Raw genomic sequence first — 21,968 nt, forward strand, 5'->3', positions numbered from 1 at the left:
TTTCGGGAGCCCCTCACATGTGAGACCCCTGTGTACTACAGTAGCAGGGCAACAGATCAGTCCAAGCGGTAGGCAAAAGCATAGTCCATAAAACAGGCCAGGGTCAGTTCACATGCAAGCAGTCCAAGCAGTAAGCAGAAGTGTAGTTGATAAAACAGGCCAGGGTCAGTTCACGTGCAAGCAGTCCAAATGGTTGGCAGAGGCATAGTCAAAAAACAGACCAGGGTCAGTTCACGTGGAAGGCAGTGGCATGGTTATTTAAGGAAGCATCGGAAATGGTCAGCACAGATGATGAAAATGGGTAAATGGTTAAGAATATGGGCTAATATTTTAGGGATGTGTGATATAGTCTGAAGCATTCACCAATGCAAAGGCCGGGTTCAGAGGGACACTGGGGACAATGGTAGCTGGTATCTCTTCGAAATCTTTTGTTGCTGCATATTCAACATCTTTTTGGCATCTTTGGCCTGCTTCAGATGGTGGAATGTGGTCCGGGAAGTGGCGTTCATGAAGTCAGCTAACAGCATCAGAGCGAAAATTTTCTGGGGGGGGGTCTTTGATGGTAGATGAGGGATGTGACAACTTCTATGAATTTTAGGAAGTGAGCAGGGCTTTCTGTGGATTTGGTGTGAATTATGTAGGCATTATAAATGGCCAAATTAATTAGAGTGCTACTTTCTTGTACCAGAAACGGGACCTCCTTAATTGATAAATAGGGCTGAAGCATTTGGTCGTTGAAATCCACCCCCCCATGTACAGATTGTAATCTTGTACACATGTTGGCTTTACAATGGGACCTTGTCTTCTCTGAACTTCTACTGTAGTCTCATCATCGATGGTGGACATCATATACACATTCCTGGTATCCTTCCACCTCAAGGCCAGCACTTCATTGCATCTCAAAGTTGCTCTTTCTCCCCTTCGAAATTTCTTATTCCCTATGGCTTGTGGAAAGCCCTTCCTATTCTTTCTGGAGGTTCCACAGGCCAGGGCTTCTGCGAGGTATAGGTGTTCGAAAAGGGGCAGGCTGGTGTAGAAGTTATCCAGGTATATGTGGTAACCTTTCTTCAGCAGTGGGTATGCCAGGTTCCACACAACTTTACCAGTTGTGCCCATGTAGGCCGGGCACTCAGGGGGCTGGAGCTGGGAATCTCTTCCTTCGTATATGCGGAACGCATACAGATCGTGCCTTTTAAACCCCTCCACCCTCCAGCTGATGTCTGCTCGCTGTGAGGGTGGACACAAGTGAGGACCTGCAGCACTTTGCTCTGTGATTGACCAGGTAACACTTTTTGGGTTTTGAACTTTGTCACCTCTTGCTCCATCTGCTATGACCCAAACAAGGATGCGCCCAGGCTTTTAGCCCTGGGCCCTCCTATGGCTGTCAATTACGTTTGCTTCTAAATATCTTTGATATATCATTTTTTGCCTGTTACTACAGATCAATCCCCTGATCGTCTTCAGGCTTTATCAAAGTTCTCTGATACACCTGCCTGCACAGTTCTCAACAAGCAGGTCCTCGTCTGCTGGCTATTTCCTGTGTCCCATCTATCCCCTTGGCTTCCTTCTGGCAAGGTACATACCTTTAATATAACCAATCATTTATTATTGGAATTGTTTAGATGCAGGGTTTTATCACTCTGCACGCAGGGGTTTCCTGTTAATGGTTCCCTTAATCCAAGACAGTAACATGTTTTTGAATACTGACATAGGGGCCCCTCCCCCCCCCGACTACCATAGATGTACATATATACGCAATATCCTTGGGTAGGTGGATTCAATAGCCTTTCCCATTTTTGGCTGGGTGTTAGTATGGTGGGTGTATGGTAATAAGTACTTGTGCGCACACCAAAATAATAAAAAATCAAGCAATAGAAATATATATGATAAAAATTACCTTAAAAACGTCAAATAAGAACAGAATAGCAGCCACAAATAATAGTGTTCACACACCTAAAAACAATTGCTAAGAAGGGATAAATCTGCGGCGCTAATCTAAATAAATTCCTGAGATGCAAAAAATAAAAGCTAGTATGAAAGAAGCCAATAAAAGACTCAAAGAATGACCGTGGTTTTAAGGTGCGTGGATAGCTAATAATAATATAAAAATACTGCTAAGTGCCAAAGCCAAATAACAGGATATATACAGCAACAATAAATATATATCAAGCTCGTCAAGGAGCAAAGGAAAAACAACCCCAGATGATAATGTTCACACACCTACAAATAGGGGGGTAAAACTACGGCACTTAAATCAATGAGTATAATCCTGGGATACCAAAGGAAAAAACCATGAACACCGAAGGAAAAAAGCCTGTAGGAAGATGCAGGTAGCAATTAAAAAAAATCCTATGATGCGTGAATAACTAATAATGCCTTGAAAGGAATGAACTATGTAACAAAAAGAACTAATAACCACACCAGGAAGGGGGATTCCAAGTAAGGATCTAGTTCATGTAGATTAATATTCCACCATTTCTGTGCAACCAAAAATTATAGCAAATCAATGTTGCAACAAAAGAGTGCAGCTAATAAAGGGAACTAAATAATTGAGATCCAGATGATTAGTGACCTTTTACAGACCTAAATTATAAAAAGCAATAAATAAAGCTCGTGACTCCAACAACACAATATTCCTAAAAAATGTGTGCAAACAATATTTCAGTGCAGCATCCAAGGTGAAGACTAGTGAATATATAAATAATTAAATATAAATCAATTAAGGTCCTAATAATTGAAACACAAATTTACATAATTGATACTGTTAAATAATCCATAAATCTTAAATAAATAAATCCATAAATAAAAATAATTGAAAGCAATAATAATCTCTGAATTGCTCTCTATAAAAATACACTCTATAAATAATATTGTGCAAATGTTTGTGCAACATCCAAAAATTGATATAAATAAATATAAGAGTAAATTCCCAAAAAAAGTGTATCAAATCAGACAAAAAAAAGGGTATGAAGAAAGGCGGACACGCCTTCATACCCTTTGAGAAAGTGACGTGACAGTCACGCAACGCGTCAGGGAGAAGAGAGGCGGTATTACTTGGCTACTTGTCTTTCCGATCACGGCCGGGATCGGTGAGTCAGGTCACTAATCATCTGGATCTCAATTATTTAGTTCCCTTTATTAGCTGCACTCTTTTGTTGCAACATTGATTTGCTATAATTTTTGGTTGCACAGAAATGGTGGAATATTAATCTACATGAACTAGATCCTTACTTGGAATCCCCCTTCCTGGTGTGGTTATTAGTTCTTTTTGTTACATAGTTCATTCCTTTCAAGGCATTATTAGTTATTCACGCATCATAGGAATTTTTTTAATTGCTACCTGCATCTTCCTACAGGCTTTTTTCCTTCGGTGTTCATGGTTTTTTCCTTTGGTATCCCAGGATTATACTCATTGATTTAAGTGCCGTAGTTTTACCCCCCTATTTGTAGGTGTGTGAACATTATCATCTGGGGTTGTTTTTCCTTTGCTCCTTGACGAGCTTGATATATATTATTGTTGCTGTATATATCCTGTTATTTGGCTTTGGCACTTAGCAGTATTTTTATATTATTATTAGCTATCCACGCACCTTAAAACCACGGTCATTCTTTGAGTCTTTTATTGGCTTCTTTCATACTAGCTTTTATTTTTTGCATCTCAGGAATTTATTTAGATTAGCGCCGCAGATTTATCCCTTCTTAGCAATAGTATGGTGGGTGCCAGCCCTATGAACCTATCTAATAGACCCCACTCTTTTGTTTTCCCTCTCTTCCCATACTCTCACAGTAAGGGGTATACTTCGGAGGGCCAACCCGGGCTGTCCTTTGTGTGGGACTCTTGAGTGATTATATATGTATTTACGTTCTAAGATTGCACTTCTTATACAACAAATAATATGCAATAATATGTGTTTATTTGTTTAATTGCAGACACTGTACATGCAGTCACCGGTGGCGGGTCTCCTTAGGAAAGTGTGGGGAGCAGTTCGGGACGCACTAAAGGTCGTAGGCCCCTTGGGATGTACCCCTTTATGGGATAACCCAAGATACCCCGAACTTAGAGGGATTCACCCTGTGGAAGTGTAAGGGAATCTGGTTTTTATATGTAGGATATATATATATATAGATATATATATATATATATATAGATATATCTAGATCTATATATATCTATATATATATATCTATATATATAGATATATATATATAGATATATATATATAGGAAATGTATTGAAATCTTTTGCGCAACTTTGCTCGGAATTCACACTCCCCACTAGATGCTTTTTTCAATATTTACAACTCCGACACGCCCTACAGGCCCAGGGTCGGGTAACCTCCCTGTCAGTGACATCATCCCCGCTCCTAGGAGAACTGCTGCATGCGACTGTCAGAAGGGGACTGACTTCTACAATATATTCAGCATTGCTGTCCGCCAATCAGGACCATACTTCCTTAAAATGTGGAGCTAAATGGGTCACAGACATTGGAGAGATTGATGATGATCAATGAGACATGGCGTTGGAATCAATCCCTAATGTCTCCATTTCCGGCTCCCATAGGTTGTTGCAGCTTTTTATTTTGCTTAGAACCTATTGGACGCCAATAAAATTGTTTGCATGGGACCTGAGGGATACATCCCTGTGTCCAAAATGTAAAATACATCAGGGGGATCTCGTACACATGCTGTGGCGGTGTCCAAAGCTCAATAGATATTGGACTAAGGTAACACAGACTATATCCCGGTTGGCGCAGATACCAGTGCCCTCCACCCCTATGGTGTGCCTATTGGGTGCAATAGATGAGTATATGTATCATAGGGGAATGTACATTTTGCTTAACAGATTACTATATCTGGCTAGGAAACTCATTGGAAGACAATGGATGGCGACTACTGTACCAACGGGGAAACAATGGATTGGATATGTAAACTCACTTTTAATTAGGGAACAACTAGCATACCGCCATAGAAAGGCTGTGAATAAATTTGAAATGGTATGGGAGCCGTGGCTGTCTGATCCAGCTATTGCCCCCCCACAGCTTGTAATGGATAGACTGCTACGAATTAAATATAGAAAAATGTGAAGCAAATGGAGGGAGGGGTTGAAAGGAGAGAGAGGGGGAAAACACTTCACGGTTTTATGTTTGGTACGTTAAACAATTGTTAAGTATTATCCGATAGCAAAAAGAAAGAAAAAGACAATGTTTTAATGTAGAAGTTGTTTAACAATAGTGCTAAAAAGTTTACATGAATTGTTGATCTGATGCAGAGCAAATTATATTGATATGTTTGTAGATATGCTTTATATACTTCTGATGGATTCTAACCGCATTAAGCCTTATTACAGGTTGTATTGTGCTTGTATGATTACTTTCTGCATCAGAAATAAATTAAAAAAAAAGTTTTGATCAAGAAAAAAAACATTGAGCACAGATCAGTGGATGTTAGTTGAAAATAGTTTGTCTCTTCTATCTCCATTTGAACAGTTAACAAAAGAAATAAGCTCAGCTAATGCTTCCATTGCTGAAGTTATTCCCTTGATTGCTGCACTGAAGCGTCTGCTAGGAAAAGAGGCAGAAACAGACCATGGTGTAAAAAAGACTAAATCCACTCTAATGAAGGCCGTTAACAACCAGTTTCAAGACACCGAATCCAACCCTCTGTACTGCACTGCAACAAATCCTTCATTTAAACAGCATTATTTTTTTATTGTGGAGAAAAAGCAGCATGCACAGGAAATGATACAGGCACAAATGGAGGTGATTGAAGCATCTGGTGAAGGAGTTTTGAGGTGTAGCACAGAGGAAAGTATATCAGAGAAACGGTCGCATACAAGTGAAGAGGAACACACTCCCTCGATATCTGATATGTTTCAAGAAATTTTACATGAACGCACCTGGTCCATAGCAGTGCCACAACAACTGCAGCTACCCAACAGCTGGAGATTTATTTAGCTGAACAGCCTATTGCCAGAAGCGACAATCCCCTTGAGCACTGGCGCATCAACAAACAACATTTACCTTTGCTTGCACAGATTGCACGCAGATGCTTATCTGCCCCAAGCACCAGTACAGAGAGTAAGAGACTATTCAGTCTAGAATCTCATATTCTTGATTAGAAGAGGGACTGTCTCTCCTGTGAGAAAGCTGAACAACTTTTGTTCTTAAAGTGAAATCTGCCACTTTTACTCTGAAATAGATTTAGAAAACAGTAGCACAGTCCAATTCATTTACTATGTTTAACATAGTAAATGAATTGGTATAGTTAGAGTCAGACTGTGCTATTGGACACAATTGGTACATAGTATTTCCAATTGTCTAGTTGTGCCATTGGTTGTTTAATGTTCATTGTAGTTCTTCTACAGTTTTTTTTTTTTTTTTTTGCACTTCTTCAATTTAAGAGAACAGCTTTTGAACTACTGTACACATATTTTGTTGTTGGGTCAAACTATGTCTCACTCTCTCTCTAAGCTGTCAGCCTGCTGCATGTGCAAAACTGTATGTATATCTGTTCTGTAACTGTGGCTGGCTACATACATCATACAGTGGCTTAGGTATATAGACGACGTCTTCGTCGAGGGACCAGAGGCCAAACTTTTAGAATTCTTTAACCTGATCAACATAAACGATTGGAACCTGAAATTCACCATGACTCATAATCGAGATAGCGTGACATTCTTGGATGTTCGGATTACAACAACCCCCGAAGGAAAACTATCTATCTAGTACCCTTTTTCGAAAAAGTACTGCTGGCAACACGGTACTTCACGCGGATAGTTTCCACCCCGTACCTCTCAAGGACTCTATCCCGTATGGACAGTACTTGCGACTTTGTTGCAATTGCTCTAAAGATAGCCTTTTCATCAGATAGGCAGCAAACCTCCAAGACCGACTCTTGGCACGTGGATACAGTCGATCATGTCTGAGGAAAGCATATAACAAGACTATAAGACAGTCCCGATCCAAATTGCTGTCCAAACCAAAATCTCCCAAGAATTTCGACCCCAAACTTACTCGTATTATTATGCAATACTCACGTTAACACGTCGCCATTAAAAACATCTTAAAACGACACTGGAACATCTTAACTGATGACCCCAAACTAAAGCACTTTGTTCCTAACCAACCAGCCATAACTTTCAAGCGAGCAATTTCGATCAAGGACAGACTCGTTCAAAGCGAGTATAAAAGTGAATGCAAAAGATCTCAACACTGCCCTATTGCTGGTTCTTTCCCATGTGGACACTGCTCTTATTGCCCACTCATAAGGAAAGAAAGGACCTTCTGTCTTCCCAATGGAGAAACTTTCACACCCTCACACTTCGCGAATTGCCAGACTCCAGGTGTGGTATACTTCATGGAGTGTGAGTGCGGTGCCTATTATATAGGCAAAATGAAGCAAGAGTTTTGGAGACGCATATCTAAGCATATGTACAGTATGCAAATAGGGAATCTATATCTCCTGATGAGGAGACATGCCGTCTTTGCACACAGTTATACAATGCCTAAAGTAACCTTCACAGCCCTGTATAGGATGCATATACCAGATAGAGGAGGTGACTGGAACAAGGTCCTACTACAAAAAGAACAGAAATGGATCTTCCAGTTACAGGCCACGTCTTCTCCTGGCCTCAACAAATCTATTTCGTTTGCTCCTTTTTTACAAGGATTCTCCTCAGGCAAAACGCATTAAGACTGGCATTTATACACATCTGGATCTGGGTTCTCTACCCAAGTATAGATATGCCATTCTAACCAATGCAATTAATGATGCAACCTATTACGCTATTTCTCATTTTCCTCTGTGTATTATTCTCCTTCATTTTCATTTATTTTATTCAAACTTTTTTATCTATTCATTTCATTCTGTTTGGGTTATGCCTCCCTGATATATGCTCTTGCTTATTTGATGCAATAACATACTTTTGTGGATGAGCATTCTGATAAGAGAATTTCCTAGACAGTTTAACTAATGTTGCCTTATTCGTTTGATGTTATGGCACCTTTTTAGCCACTACATTACCTTCTACACATATCCCATTGCCTCTGGTGAGGCAACATGTAGATGCCCTGCTGCACCACAGCAGCTCATAAAGATCCTTTTTTTTCTGAACCTAAAGAGTTTGTCTTTACTGTAACCTTACCTAAAATATTGTATCAGCAATGCTCATGTAATAGATATTTTTGTATATTATAATGGTATCTATGTTTATGTATGTTCTGTAGTTGGTTTTTCCTTCCCCCCACCTTCTTTTCCCCTGAGCAGCTTGATCCTTGACCTCCGGTCACTGGCCCATCCGGGGTGGTGGCCTCTGCCACCACGTGTCTTCCTGGCAGGGTAGGGGGGCACAAAGGGCCCTGTGTCTCCCTATGCGCCCACTGGGTGGCAGCACCACCTATGATGCAATCATTTCCTGCCAGCAGCATTCTGGAATGTTTCCGAACGCCGTGGTATGTCTGCACACGCGCGCGCGCGCACTACCACGCGTGACGTCACGCAGTTATGTAATTGCGGTGGAAATGACGGTAATACCAGGACATTCGTCTTCTGGAACGCCGGGGGAGCCACACATGGAGTGGCGCCATGCGACACTATCCCTACCAGTGAGGAAAATAGGATAGGGGACCCCCAGCACCTGCATACTATTGGGATGATGCACTAAAGGTATGACACCTCCTATATAAAGGGATGGAACATTCTTGGATCTTGTCTTGGTCCCTAATGCTCCACCTAGGTGGCCATGCAGCCGAAGCGCTGACTGAAGATTGGTAAGAACAATTTTATACTACCAGTTTTTTAGGGGGCATGATATGGATGCCCCCCCCATAGATGATTTTATTATTTCATTGGCACATTTTCTGATATTGCAGATTTTTTCACACTACCCACATACCTAGTCAGAAGATCCACAGGGCGATTCTTCCCCCTTGTTGGAAATTCTTTCCTTGACACACACCAGGTAATCACTTTACCACTGCTCACATTTTCTCTTTTGTACTCACACATTCACTTATTCCCTACATCACTTTCCCTTTCTGTTCTGTTTGAAGTCAGCGTGTTATTTTTGGCTTGATTGCTTCCCCCTTTTCTTATCCACATGGCACCATCACACTTACACCTTAGAGTTTTTTTTATCCCATTGATCCTTTCCCTTCCCCCACCTTCCTTCCCCCTCCGTTCCTTTCCCCCTCCGTTCCTTTCCCCCTCATTCCCAACCCACTCTCCTCCCACTCACTCCCCATTTCCTCCCCTCCCTCCCCCTTTTCTTCCTCACTTTCTTACCCCACCCCGGCTTTCCTTTCCCCTCCTTGCCTTGTTTTCTCCCCCCCCCCCTTCCCCTTTCCTCTCCCCGCCTTTTTTTTTTTCTTTTTTCCACTCACTTTTTAACAATGACTATTATTAGAGTAAACTATCACAGATATTTAAATCAAACATACATATATGCACTCACACTCTTCAGCTGTCTCCCCTTTTTCTACCTCTCTTTACGTTTTTTACCATTTAATATTGAATACTTAAAGTACAATATCCCCACTGCAGGCATGGCTTATCCGCCCCTGTTGGCCCCTCCCTAGGCTTTTGGGATTGTCTGTAGTGTGACTCCTCGCAAGACACGTACGGACAGTTGGCCTCATCCCGTGACTGCACGGGCCACGTGGGAATTCTCGGATCAAGCTAATGGGCCCTCCTTCAGAGGTTCCCAAAAAACATTGCTTAATAAAATGTGATCGGTAACTTTATAAGATAATGTTTATTATTGTTGTTCTTTCTTTTCTCTCTTTGCATTTTTTGATTGCAATTATGAATTTCAACACGTTAACATTTCTGCAGCTCAAATAAAATCACGCACCATCTTATCCTAATTACATGAGCACTGTGCATTATTGTGTACTGTTATGTTGGCAATATCATTATTGTTTTTATGCTAGATCACAGCTCATGCTCTGACCCTATATGTCAATTATTTATTTTTTGATACCTTGTTATAATAAAAAATAATTTCTACTACTTACATTCTTTTTTAGCATTTTTTCAACCTCTTTTTTGCTGCCTAGAAAACCCCTCATGGAGGACAATCCCTTTTCTCTAGTATTAACCGGGGTGTGCAGCTACCTCTTTTCTCATATGAGTGTCTTTTTACTTTGAACATACATCATACAGTATACCGCACTGTGTTCCGGGTATGGGCGGAGACTTCCAGAAACACAGACTAGTCTACATTGCTTGCTGTGATTGGCTGAGCGCCGCTGCTGTAGACTAGTCTGTGTTCCAGGAAGTCTCCGCCCATAACTGGGGCCAGAACAAAGTGTGGTATACTGTATGACTATGTATGTAACCCGCAGCTAGCTACATATTACATATACATACAGTTTAATCGCACATGCAGCCGCTGACACCTTGAGGAGGGAACTTGGAGAAATTAGTTCTTATTTAAGCTGAAAATAAAATACAAAAAATACATCATAAATGTTATATACTATTATTTACAGAAAAACTGTGAAACAGAATAACGGCCTTATGCCATATTTCTGTTATGGTTAGTTGTTCTTTAATTTTATAACAGTTTGTTTTGCACAGTAACTTTGCCATTAAAGTAAAGGGACATGAAACTGATTAGGAAAACACACAGAGGTTGATTAATTTACTATTACTAAAACAGCAAAATCTGGTGCAGCTCTGCGTAGAAGGTTAGGTTAACCAATCTGCTTCCAGTTTTTTTGTCAAAGCTTTGAACAAGCCAAAGAACTTTGAAGCTCATTGGCTAGTCTAATGTACTCAGCTGCGCTAAATTTTTCAACCTCTCCAATTTTAGTAAATTAACTCCACAATCTCTGGTGCTTGGAAGTGGGCCCCAGACTGTTGCCTAGATTTTTCCCTGCTGGCTTCACTGGACATGCCTCGCCTTGATGCCCTCTTATTTTTATGACTAGGGAAGTCAGTGGATATACTTGGATATACTCTCAAATAAAACAAGACAGAGGGCGCCTGGCCTAGTGCATTAAGGAAGACCTCTCTTTGTTAATATGGTAACTTAAGTAATATACAAACCAACAGGTGTACTCTATCAACCTTGTCTTCAAAGCTTCCAGTCCACAATACATCACCTCACCTATAGCCTAGGACAGTGATGGCGAACCTTGGCACCCCAGATGTTTTGGAACTACATTTCCCATGATGCTCAACTACACTGCAGAGTGCATGAGCATCATGGGAAATGCAGAACATCTGGGGTGCCAAGGTTCGCCATCACTGGCCTAGCACAACTGAAAAACCCAACAGGCTAACGTGTTTTGAGGACTTGCTTTGCCTCGTCTCCTCAAAGCTCTGGCTCTAAGGAAAAGGCAAGACCTTGAAACACCTTAGCCTGTTGGGTTTTCCTGTGTCCCACTCCCATGATGTGATGTGAATAATGATGTATCATGGACTGGAAGCTGACGTTTTACTTTGACAACAAGCTTTGATACAGAACTCAACTGACAGCTTAGTACTAGTATGATGTGTATAATAGCCCATGCGCCCTCTGTCTTGTTTTGTGGTTCTTCTATTTTTGAACAATAAAGTAAACAGTGCAAATACCGTACGTCTACTCAAACATAGAGGCTCTTAGTCTTTGGCATTTTTATATTATGTCTGTTTTTTGTTAATATTTTTATTTTTTTTTATTATTAATTATTGTGCAATGTGCAGCAGCAGCAGCATATGTGTACTGTTAATAAAATGTATATATAGGAAGCAGCGCCTATTCCCTATATTCACAAGCGCTAATGGATATGGTAAAAAGAGAACAATAGCCAATTAAGGCAAGAAGCTGCTACCTTAAAGCCTACACCAAGGCTCTAAAAAGACAATTAAACACACATAATAATAGGCAGCGCTTAAAGACACCTGGATGGTGTAATCAGTATATCCATATATATCACAATCACAAATATTCATGCGATACATACAAAATCAATATAGTGCATCAAAAAGTCCATAATAAATATAGTTGCAAAAGTCCAAAGGAATCGATCACGGGAATCGATCACGCACACGTTTGCTCGTATCAGATCATATGAGGAAAAAAAGAACACATTCCATAGTGTAATCCTGTTTATAACCATTTATTTCCTCATATAAAAATCCCCCTTTAGGTCTTGCACTAACATCGATATAAAAAATATTAAGTGTTGCATCACAGAGAAACTTTGTATCAGCTAGGCATGACCGAAGATGTTAGGTGTCTCCTACCGCAATCAGCTTTACTATCCAGCGGTAGTGAGTCCTGTGTCCTCAGACAGCGTGCTGGGGTGAATGCTTGTCATCACTAAGTCACACCCTAACGTTTCGTCATTATCGACATCATCAGATCTCAGTTATATACCGCTGTCAATCCACCCTGAAACAGCTGGTGGAGTGGCGCAGTGCCACAATATCACATCGGAACATCACTGTCCAGATATAATCAAAGCCTGGAATGCTAGCATCAGATAGACCTACACCAGCGCTCGCGCTCAGCGTCAACGCTCATTGCATCAACATCCATGAGCGCTATCGCGGGAAAGTCCAATGACAAGCAAAGCCGACATAGTACTAAATATAAAACATGCATCAATAAAATGTATTCATTGTATCCCACATATTATAGTAGTCATTACACATAAACCTATTAGCAGTTTTAAAACCACATATCCAGTCATTATTCTCCCGGAAGAGAACCGGGATAAATGAAATGTGAATATGGGATGATATTAAGCCTGTACAAAAAACTTAAAACTAAACGAGAACATTAAACAGTAATTGAAATCAAATGTATAGCTCAATATAAAAACTTAACATTAATATATGTGTTAAAAAGATCCCCAGAGGATAACACCATAAACTAAATAAAAAATGAATGAATAAAATAGATCAGTTTATAAACAAAAGAGGAAAATTACTATATTACAACTTGCTAAAATATGTAGGGGAAATATGTATACATATATTACGAGAATATAACAGCAACAGTTTATAACCGGACACAATTATCAAATATAGGAAAATATATATAAAAAAATATGAACTACCACATAATCGGTCCAAAAGATGCCCCAAAAAAGACCACACTAAAAGTAGAGGCCACAAAATGCAATACTACTTGTAAAAAGATGTGGCATGCACATTTTAATAATCGCTTATGAAACAATTGACATCCAATTCGATATTCATACCATTTGGAGCCAATCATAAGGTATATCCAGCAGGTCTCGTGTTTGGAAATTTCACGGACTAGATTGGATACCCTCCAATTAGGATGGATGCAATCTATTCCCCAAAATTTGAGACCCGATGGATCTTGATTATGGTGATTCTTAAAATGTAAGGAAACGCTATGGTATTTAAAGCCAATTGATATATTATAGAGGTGTTCAGATATACGTTTTTTTAGTGTTCTTTTGGTACGTCCTACGTACATAAGATTGCACGGACATACCAATACGTAAACTACGTGAGTAGTATTACATGTAATAAATTCAGTAATTTGAAAATATTTATTATTTCCACTAGATATGTACTCAGTCAGTCCTCTAATTAGACTACTCACTTGTAAACATGTACTACACCTCCTGCAGGAATAAAATCCTGCGCTATCCCAAAACATGGATGGCCTAATACCCTTTTAATCACTTTGTCCCCAAAATTCGGTGGCTTCCTATAAATAAAGGATGGTAGATGGAAGCGAATCAGTCAAAGTCTTGTCCATACATAGGACATGCCAATGACATTTAAAAGTACTTTCAATTTCTTTATACTGAGCGTGAAAATTAGAGATAACCCCCCAATTCTGCCTAGAGTCGTCTTGATGAACTTTATCCATCAAAACCGCCTGTCGTGGAACCCTTGCCACTTCTTGTACAATCTCATCAAGATGACGTTCAGTATACCCTTTTTGTAAAAATCTATCTTTGATGATATTTGCTTGTTCAAGAAAATTGGAAACGGTGGTGCAATTACGCCTTACTCTTAGAATTTGGCCTTTTGGTATATTTTTCAACAAATGTGGATGGTGTCCACTGTTTATGGGGAGATAGCTATTTCTGTCTGTCGACTTGAAATAGACTTTGGTGGTGAGGATATCACCTTGTCTGATAATTTTAACTTCAAGAAAATGGATATGTTCTTTATTGAACTCATACTCCAATTTGATGTTATTTTTATTGGCATTGAATTCACTCAAACTCATGTAAGGTGTTTTTACTACCTTCCCAAATAAAGAATAGGTCATCAATATATCGTTTGTAGAACAGTAAAGTACAGAGTACAGAGAAGGGCAACAAAGCTAATAAAGGGACTGGAGGATATTAGTTATGAAGGGAGGTTACAAGCACTGAACTTCTCTCTGGAGAAGAGACGAATGAGAAGGGATATGATTTCAATTTGCAAATACCATACTGGTGACCCCACAATAGGGATAAAACTATTCCATGGAAGGGAGTTTAATAAGACACGTGGCCACTCATGAAAATTAGAAGAAAAGAGGTTTAACCTTAAACTGTGCAGAGGGTTCTTTACTGTAAGAGCAGCAAGAATGTGGAATTCCTTTCCACAGGTGGTGGTTTCAGCGGGGAGCATTGATGGCTTCAAAAAACTATTAGATAAGCACCTGAATGACCACAACATACAGGGATATACAATGTAATACTGACACAGTATGACGACACACATAGGTTGGACTTGATGGACTTGTGTCTTTTTTCAACCTCACCTACTATGTAACTATGTATGTAACTATGTATAGAGCAGTAAGCGTCTACTATTTAGACTGTGGTCACCAGAACTGATAAAGAGGGGCAACCTTTGCAGTAGGGACACAGAAGTTAATAAAAACTTGAGAGAGGTCATAATCATTCTAACCACACTCCAACATTTTAGCTATAGACATACATTAAAAACAGACACATGTTTAAGATCAAGTGATCTTACCAGCATCAAATATATAAAGGTTTTTATCAGCAACAGGATCTGCACCTTTATCCCCTCCTCCAAAAACAAAGAGTTTGTCTCCAATTGAAGCAGATGTTGTATGAAAGGTTCGAGGTGAAGGAATACAGCCTTCCACTCTTGGACTTTTCCACATACGACTACCTAAGAAACAGAGAGAAACACATTGATATGATGAATTCTAAACACAAATATGTTAAACTAACGCTTTAACCACTTGACCTCCAGAAGGTTTTACCCCCTTCCTGACCAGAGCATTTTTTGCCATTTGGCATTGCGCTACTTTAACGGGTAATTGCGCGGTCATGTAATGCTGTACCCCAACAAACATTTATGTCCTTTTTTTCCACACAAATAGAGCTTTATTTTGGTGGTATTTGATGACTACTGGGGTTTTTTATTTTTGTGATATAAATTGTATAAAAAATATGCAATAAACTCAATTTTTATCATACATTTAGGCCAAAACGAATTCAGCTACATGCCTTTGGTAAAAAAATCCCAATAAGCCTATATTGGTTGGTTTGCGCAAAATTTAGAGCACCTACAAACTATGGTATATATACTAGAATGTACACAGCTTTTACTTTCTGACTGCCTGTCACATTTCTTGAGGTGCAAAAATGCAAGAGCAGTGAAACCCCACTCCTTCCCCCAAATTATAACTCCAGCGGTAGGTGCGTTGTCAGTGAGTAAACCAGTCCAGAACTGAATTTTTAAGGGCCTGGTAGCCCACATTTAAAATGACAGAAAAGTTCACAAAGACATCAGTAGCCCACACAGAGGGGGTTCCACCATCACTATCTTGCATACGTAATACTTTAGCCTCCTAGGCTTACATTCTTGCCATACGGCTGCTTCAGGCCTTTAGCCTAGGCCTTAGGTCTGCTCCTCAGAACAAAAGTTTCCTAGAGTTAAGCTTACTCCTGATCAGCGCCTTGCTGCTCTGTCACCAAGGACATCTGCCTCCTGCAGACATGCATGCTCTGGCTGCAGCCATGCAGCCTCTAGCTCCTCTCAGAGGAATGGGAGTCCACCTAACTCCCATGCACTGACTTCCTGTCTGTTGGGTGGAGCCCTGAGCCATAGTCAGGTCACAACTAAATAGCCCAAAACACAGCTGTGCAATCAGCATGCCTTTCTCTCTCAAAATTTGGCGTAAACCAGCAATCTTTAAGGTAGTACGGGGTCCCACTGCCACATAATATATATATATTTTTTTTTACACAAAGTTGTTACTTAAATGATATATTGTGAAATAGAAAATAACAATAGTAATTTTCATACCGTGAAAACCAATCACCCGAAGGCGGTGATTGGTACCAGGTGACTGGAGAAAAGCCAATGTAGCACCAATATTTAAAAAGGGCCCAAAATACATCCCTGGGAATTACAGACCAGTTAGCCCAACATCAATACTATGCAAGCTTATGGAGGGGATGATAAGGGACTATATACAAGATTTTAGTAACGAGAACGGTATCATTAGCAGTAATCAGCATAGATTCATGACGAATCGTTCTTGCCAAACCAATCTATTAACCTTCTATGAGGAGGTGAGTTGCCATCTAGATAAAGGAAGGCCCGTAGATGTGGTGTATCTGGATTTTTCAAAAGCATTTGACACAGTTCCCCATAAACGTTTACAATACAAAATAAGGTCTGTTGGCATGGACCATAGGGTGAGTACATGGATTGAAAACTGGCTACAAGGGCGAGTTCAGAGGGTGGTGATAAATGGGGAGTACTCAGAATGGGCAGAGGTGGGTAGTGGGGTCCCCTAGGGTTCTGTGCTGGGACCAATCCTATATATTTTGTTCATAAATGAACTGGAGGATAGGGTAAACAGTTCAATCTCTGTATTTGCGGACGATACTAAGCTAAGCAGGGCAATAACTTCTCTGCAGGATGTGGAAACCTTGCAAAAAAGATGTGAACAAATTAATGGGGTGGGCAACTACATGGCAAATGAGGTTTAATGTAGAAAATCGTAAAATAATGCATTTGGGTGGCAAAAATATGAATGCAATCTATACACTGGGGGGAGAACCTTTGGGGGAATCTAGGATGCAAAAGGACCTGGGGGTCCTAGTAGATGATAGGCTCAGCAATGGCATGCAATGCCAAGCTTCTGCTAACAAAGCAAACAGAATATTGGCATGTATTAAAAAGGAGATCAACTCCAGAGATAAAACGATAATCCTCAGGAAGGATGTAATGGAAATGGAGCGAGTACAAAGAAGGGCAACTAAGCTAATAAAGGGTCTGGAGGATATTAGTTATGAGGAAAGGTTGCGAGCACTGAACTTATTCCCTCTGGTGAAGAGACGCTTGAGAGGGGATATGATTTCAATTTATAAATACCATACTGGTGACCACACAATAGGAATAAATTTTTTTTGCGGAAGGGAGTTTAACAAGACACGTGGCCACTCATTAAAATTAGAAGAAAAGAAGTTTAACCTTAAACTATGTAGAGGATTCTTTACTGTAATGCCCTGTACACACGGACGGATTTTCCAACGGAAAAAGTGCGATCGGAGCTTGTCGGAAATTCCGACCGTGTGTGGGCTCCATCGGACTTTTTCCATCGGATTTTCTGACCCACAAAGTTTGAGAGCAGGCTATAAAATTTTCTGACAACAAAATCCGATCGCGTCAATTCCGACCGTGTGTGGACAATTCCGACACACAAAGTGCCACGCATGCTCAGAAGAAATTCTGAGACAGAACTGCTCGGTCTGGTAAACTTAGCGTTCGGAATAGATATAGCACTTTCGTCAGGCTGAAATGTTTTAAATAGTTTAATGCAGCGCACTCTGTTTTTCTTTATAATGCGAGAAGAATTAAGTAGTTTTGCTGCTCATATTCACACAGAGTTCTCACAAACTTCTTTCTTTATTATTTAGCATGATTTCATCAATCTATTTTGATTTGTCACATCTGACAAAAAAGATATATATATATATATATATATATATATATATATATATATATATATATATATATATATATATATATATTTTTTTTTTTTTTTTGGTTTGTATTTTTTTTCAAGCCTGATTTTTTTTTTTTGTTTTTACTCCCGAATATTTTTGGCTGTGTTTTGTGTGTCAAGTTACCACCATTATTATCTTGTATTATTTAATCTCAAGGTGGTTGCTTGGTGTTGGTGTCTCTTGTTAATTTCACATTGTATTTTTGAAATGTACCTGCCACCTCACAAACTGTCCTTTTTGAATGAAAACACACATAGGCGAGTATAATTGAAACAAAAATTCCTTTATTAAGGGCTCAGAACCAAACAAAGAGGAAGGCAATGCTGGATAAACATCAGAGGTTGGTGAACCTTTGACCCCCAGGGCACACATCAATTATTTTATTGCAAAATTGGTGGCCTGAGGAGTCCATATATAAGGGAGTTCAATCTGGTCCAGAAGTCCAAGAGAATCACGAACAGCTGCAGATGACATCTGTGTCCCCAGGCTGTGGTCATACAAGAGCCTGCATCTTTGGCCAGACCAGACTGAACCCAGGTCATCACTCTCTGGTCTTCCTTACACGCCTCCTTCCCGGCTGTGGCTCTGGTGGTGGAGTTGTGGCAGGAGGAGGAGGACCATGGGTGAGCTGAAAAATGTGGCTTTCACATGTGAGTTTGCCCCTCAACCCCTTATTTAGAGCTTCTAAAATTACAAACTCACATAAGAGGCGTTGGCCCTCCTCCATTTGCATCATTTTGCATGCAGTTAGCTCAGCAAAATCCTTTTCCACACTGTGGGGTGTTCTGAGGGCCTCAGTAGCCTTCCAAAATAGGCCTATTGCTGCCTCCTCCAGGTTACTCCTCTTCCTGCCACTTTTTCTTTGAAGGCGGAGGGAAGGGACTTGGGTATTGGGCAGCCTGCTTGGCCCGGCCACCTCCTGGCTGAGACTTCCCTGTGTACGAAAAAGGGACATAGTTTTAGTTTTTGGTTCATCAATCACAATCAGAAATTAGTACTCCAAACTAACATATATTTAACATCATTGATTGGACAACCAGAAATATTTAGAAGAATGCTATACCTTACTCAAGTTGGGCTCCTCCACATGTTGCTGCCTGGAAGGCCCAGGTTGGGCGTCAGAAGCCTCAGCTGGGGGAGAAGAAAGACTGGAGAGTGCTGGCCTGGGTTCAGTCTGACCTGACAGAAAACGCAGCCTGTCATAGTACCACAGCCTGGGGAGATAAAGGTCATCTGCTGCTCCTGATCTCTGGGAATCCTGGACCTTCTTGTGCTCCCTTAGATAAGTGCTCCTCATGCCACCAATTAGGATCTTCAAATAGGTGATGTCTGCCGTGGGGACCACCGTCTTCACAATTTGCAGCAAATTATCCAGAGCTGCCTTCCTCTTTGTTTGGTTCTTATATTCGGGGTGGTTTACCTGCCACAGACAGGGCAGCTCCCTGAACATATCTATGAAGATTGGCATAAAATCATGATCATTGACTAGATCCATTTTCTCTGCAAGACACAACACAAGACAAACCCTAATGTCAGCTTAAAGTCTTCTAAACTTGTCCAAATACAGGCCTCAATCTAGAAGCAGTATAGGCCCAATTTGAAATCTTACCTTAGTTATCACGATCGGTGCCTCCAATACTCCTTCCTCTGGTCACAGATCATACGTAGTACGCACGCGTGTTACACTTTATATACACTGCGCATGCATGAAACTCCGCCCGCCCCTGACGTTCTTTCTAGTCTATTCCCGCCCCTTCTCGTTCGGCGCAGTGGGGGGAAGAGCACATGGCGGAGACACAGCAGGTGCGTGCTAATTACAGCAACAAGGAGGAGGAGGAAAGCCCGGAGCCAGAAACGTCCCGATCCCGGAGGAGACGATTTAAGGCCTCAAATATGTCCTTTGGGGAGATGTTGGACATCCTGAAGAGGGCTGACTATGATGGGAAGTATGGACCTTACCCCAACCCCAATGTCAGAAAGGCCAAGATCATGGCGAAAGTGGTCAAGAGTCTACACCGGAATTTCGGGGTATGATGATCGAAAGAACAACTGAGGAAGCGGTGGTCGGACCGCAAATTAAGGGAGCACGATCAGTATAGAAAAATCAGGAAAGTGCTGCAAAAAAGTAAGTAGTTGTCCTGTGTTACTATTCTTTATTTTTATTACGTTCGTGCTGCTCCATGTGCTTTTCTTTACTGTTGTACAGTTTAAAATGGCAACTTTCATGTTCATAGGCACATTGTTCGTTCGTTGGAAACATTGTTCGTTCGGCATAGAAAACACCATGTTTTGGCCATATGCATTTGAATACATTTTTGCTAGCCTACTTCTCTTAAAATAATTTGGGTGTGTAGATGGGTTGGTAACTAGAATGAAATGCAAACTAGATGCTTTGTAAGGAGAGGACACTCAGCAGCTGTTTACACATCTGGACGCAGGAGCACTAGTGTGGGACACCAGAACACCCTTTTTATTAGGGGGTCCACACAGGTGCTCCAGTGTATACTATAGGGGTGTCTCCATCTGAGAAGCTTGTACAAAACAGGTAAGTATTCAAGCTTGACAAAGGAAAAAATATTTCTTCATCTTGCAACTCTGCCAAAACAGACAATTTACCCCACTTCCAAGCAATGTTCCTATTTCTGCCATCAAATATCTGTGTGCTAAGTATACCTATTTTTTTTGACATGGGGGATAAAAGACTCGGAGGACACCACTCATCCGAGGAGACAACAGACCCCCACCTCATGAGGAAGGGGAAATCCACCAAAGCCAACAGGAGGAAGGAGACATAATCGAAATAGTCACCACATCAGGTGAGTGTCTGCGACCACAGGCTCATGTAAGAGATGGATGCCGGCATATTTATAATACATGAGGATATTTTTTTCTATATTTTTAGGGGATTGTGATGTTGTGAATCCAGGTCATTTCACCAGTGAGAGTGCCCAGATCCTGATAGGGGAGATCATGCGGTGTAATAGGGACTTGGAAAATATCCAGAAAAACATCAATGATGTTCAAAACAAAATGAAGAACATCATTGATGTTTTAGGGAGAGTTTAATACAACTCCAAATACCAGACTTTTTTCTTGTTTTTTTGGATTGAAAAAATTTTTGCACCTTTTTTTGACATATTCTCGAAAAGCCAAATTTTGAAGATGCACACAGTGTGTCAACATGTGCTCTCTGCCATCACAGGAGATCAATGGATGCGTTTAGTGGGTGCAACCCCTTCCTCAATAATAAAGTAGCTGATTTTCAGGACTACACACATTTCAGTATGGGTCAGCTAAAAGAAACACAAGCAGTAATAAATGTCAGCAAATATTTTAGTAGGTAACTCATTTTTTTATTTATTTAAAAAAAGGCTCAGACATTGTCTGGCATATTGATGGCCCCCCTACCCGCAAAGTATTCAAGGTATCTTAGACGGACCTCGCGCATAAGATGGTCCGCCAGCGCAAACGCTTCATCTGCAAGACGAATGGGAGTCCTTCCACATTGTCTTCTGGAGGTGGCAAGTCCAAGCTGCCATTCTGGAGACGCCTGTAGAACTCCGTCTGGGCGATGACTCCACCATCTGACATCCAGCCATTCTTCCCCACGTCCACATACAGGAACTCATAAGTAGCCGACACCACCGCCAACATCACAATACTATTGAACCCCTTGTAGTTGTAATAGTATGACCCCGAGTTGGGTGGTGGGACGATGTGGACGTGTTTCCCATCAATTGCCCCTCCTCAGTTAGGAAAGTCCCACCCCTGGGCAAAGTTGGAGGCCACAGTCTGCCATTCCTGTGGAGTGGAAGGAAACTGTGGAGTCAAACCAGAAAAATAAATTAAGCATTTTGCACATAAACATGGAAAGCAGATTAGACACAAACATTCTTGGCCAACATCATTATAACATTTATTTTAGGGAGTATTTAAAGACAAAGGTATCAGGACCACCTATCAGATTCCTCCTCCCACCCTCTCATGGGCCATTTTATAAATTTT

The 21,968-nt window shown here is 40.7% G+C and overlaps 1 protein-coding gene across 1 annotated transcript in view; it reads right to left on the reverse strand.

Moving 5' to 3' along the window:
* The window catches only part of RABEPK (Rab9 effector protein with kelch motifs), a gene marked incomplete in the record, with an annotated part of 524,880 nt that overhangs the window by 201,896 nt on the left and 301,016 nt on the right, over nt 1-21,968 (reverse strand). The window contains 1 exon segment of the mRNA XM_073600345.1: nt 14,947-15,108. Within this exon segment, the coding sequence (XP_073456446.1) occupies nt 14,947-15,108 (162 nt within the window).

This window comes from Aquarana catesbeiana, linkage group LG09, assembly GCF_042186555.1.
Source record: "Aquarana catesbeiana isolate 2022-GZ linkage group LG09, ASM4218655v1, whole genome shotgun sequence".
Lineage (NCBI taxonomy): Eukaryota > Metazoa > Chordata > Amphibia > Anura > Ranidae > Aquarana > Aquarana catesbeiana.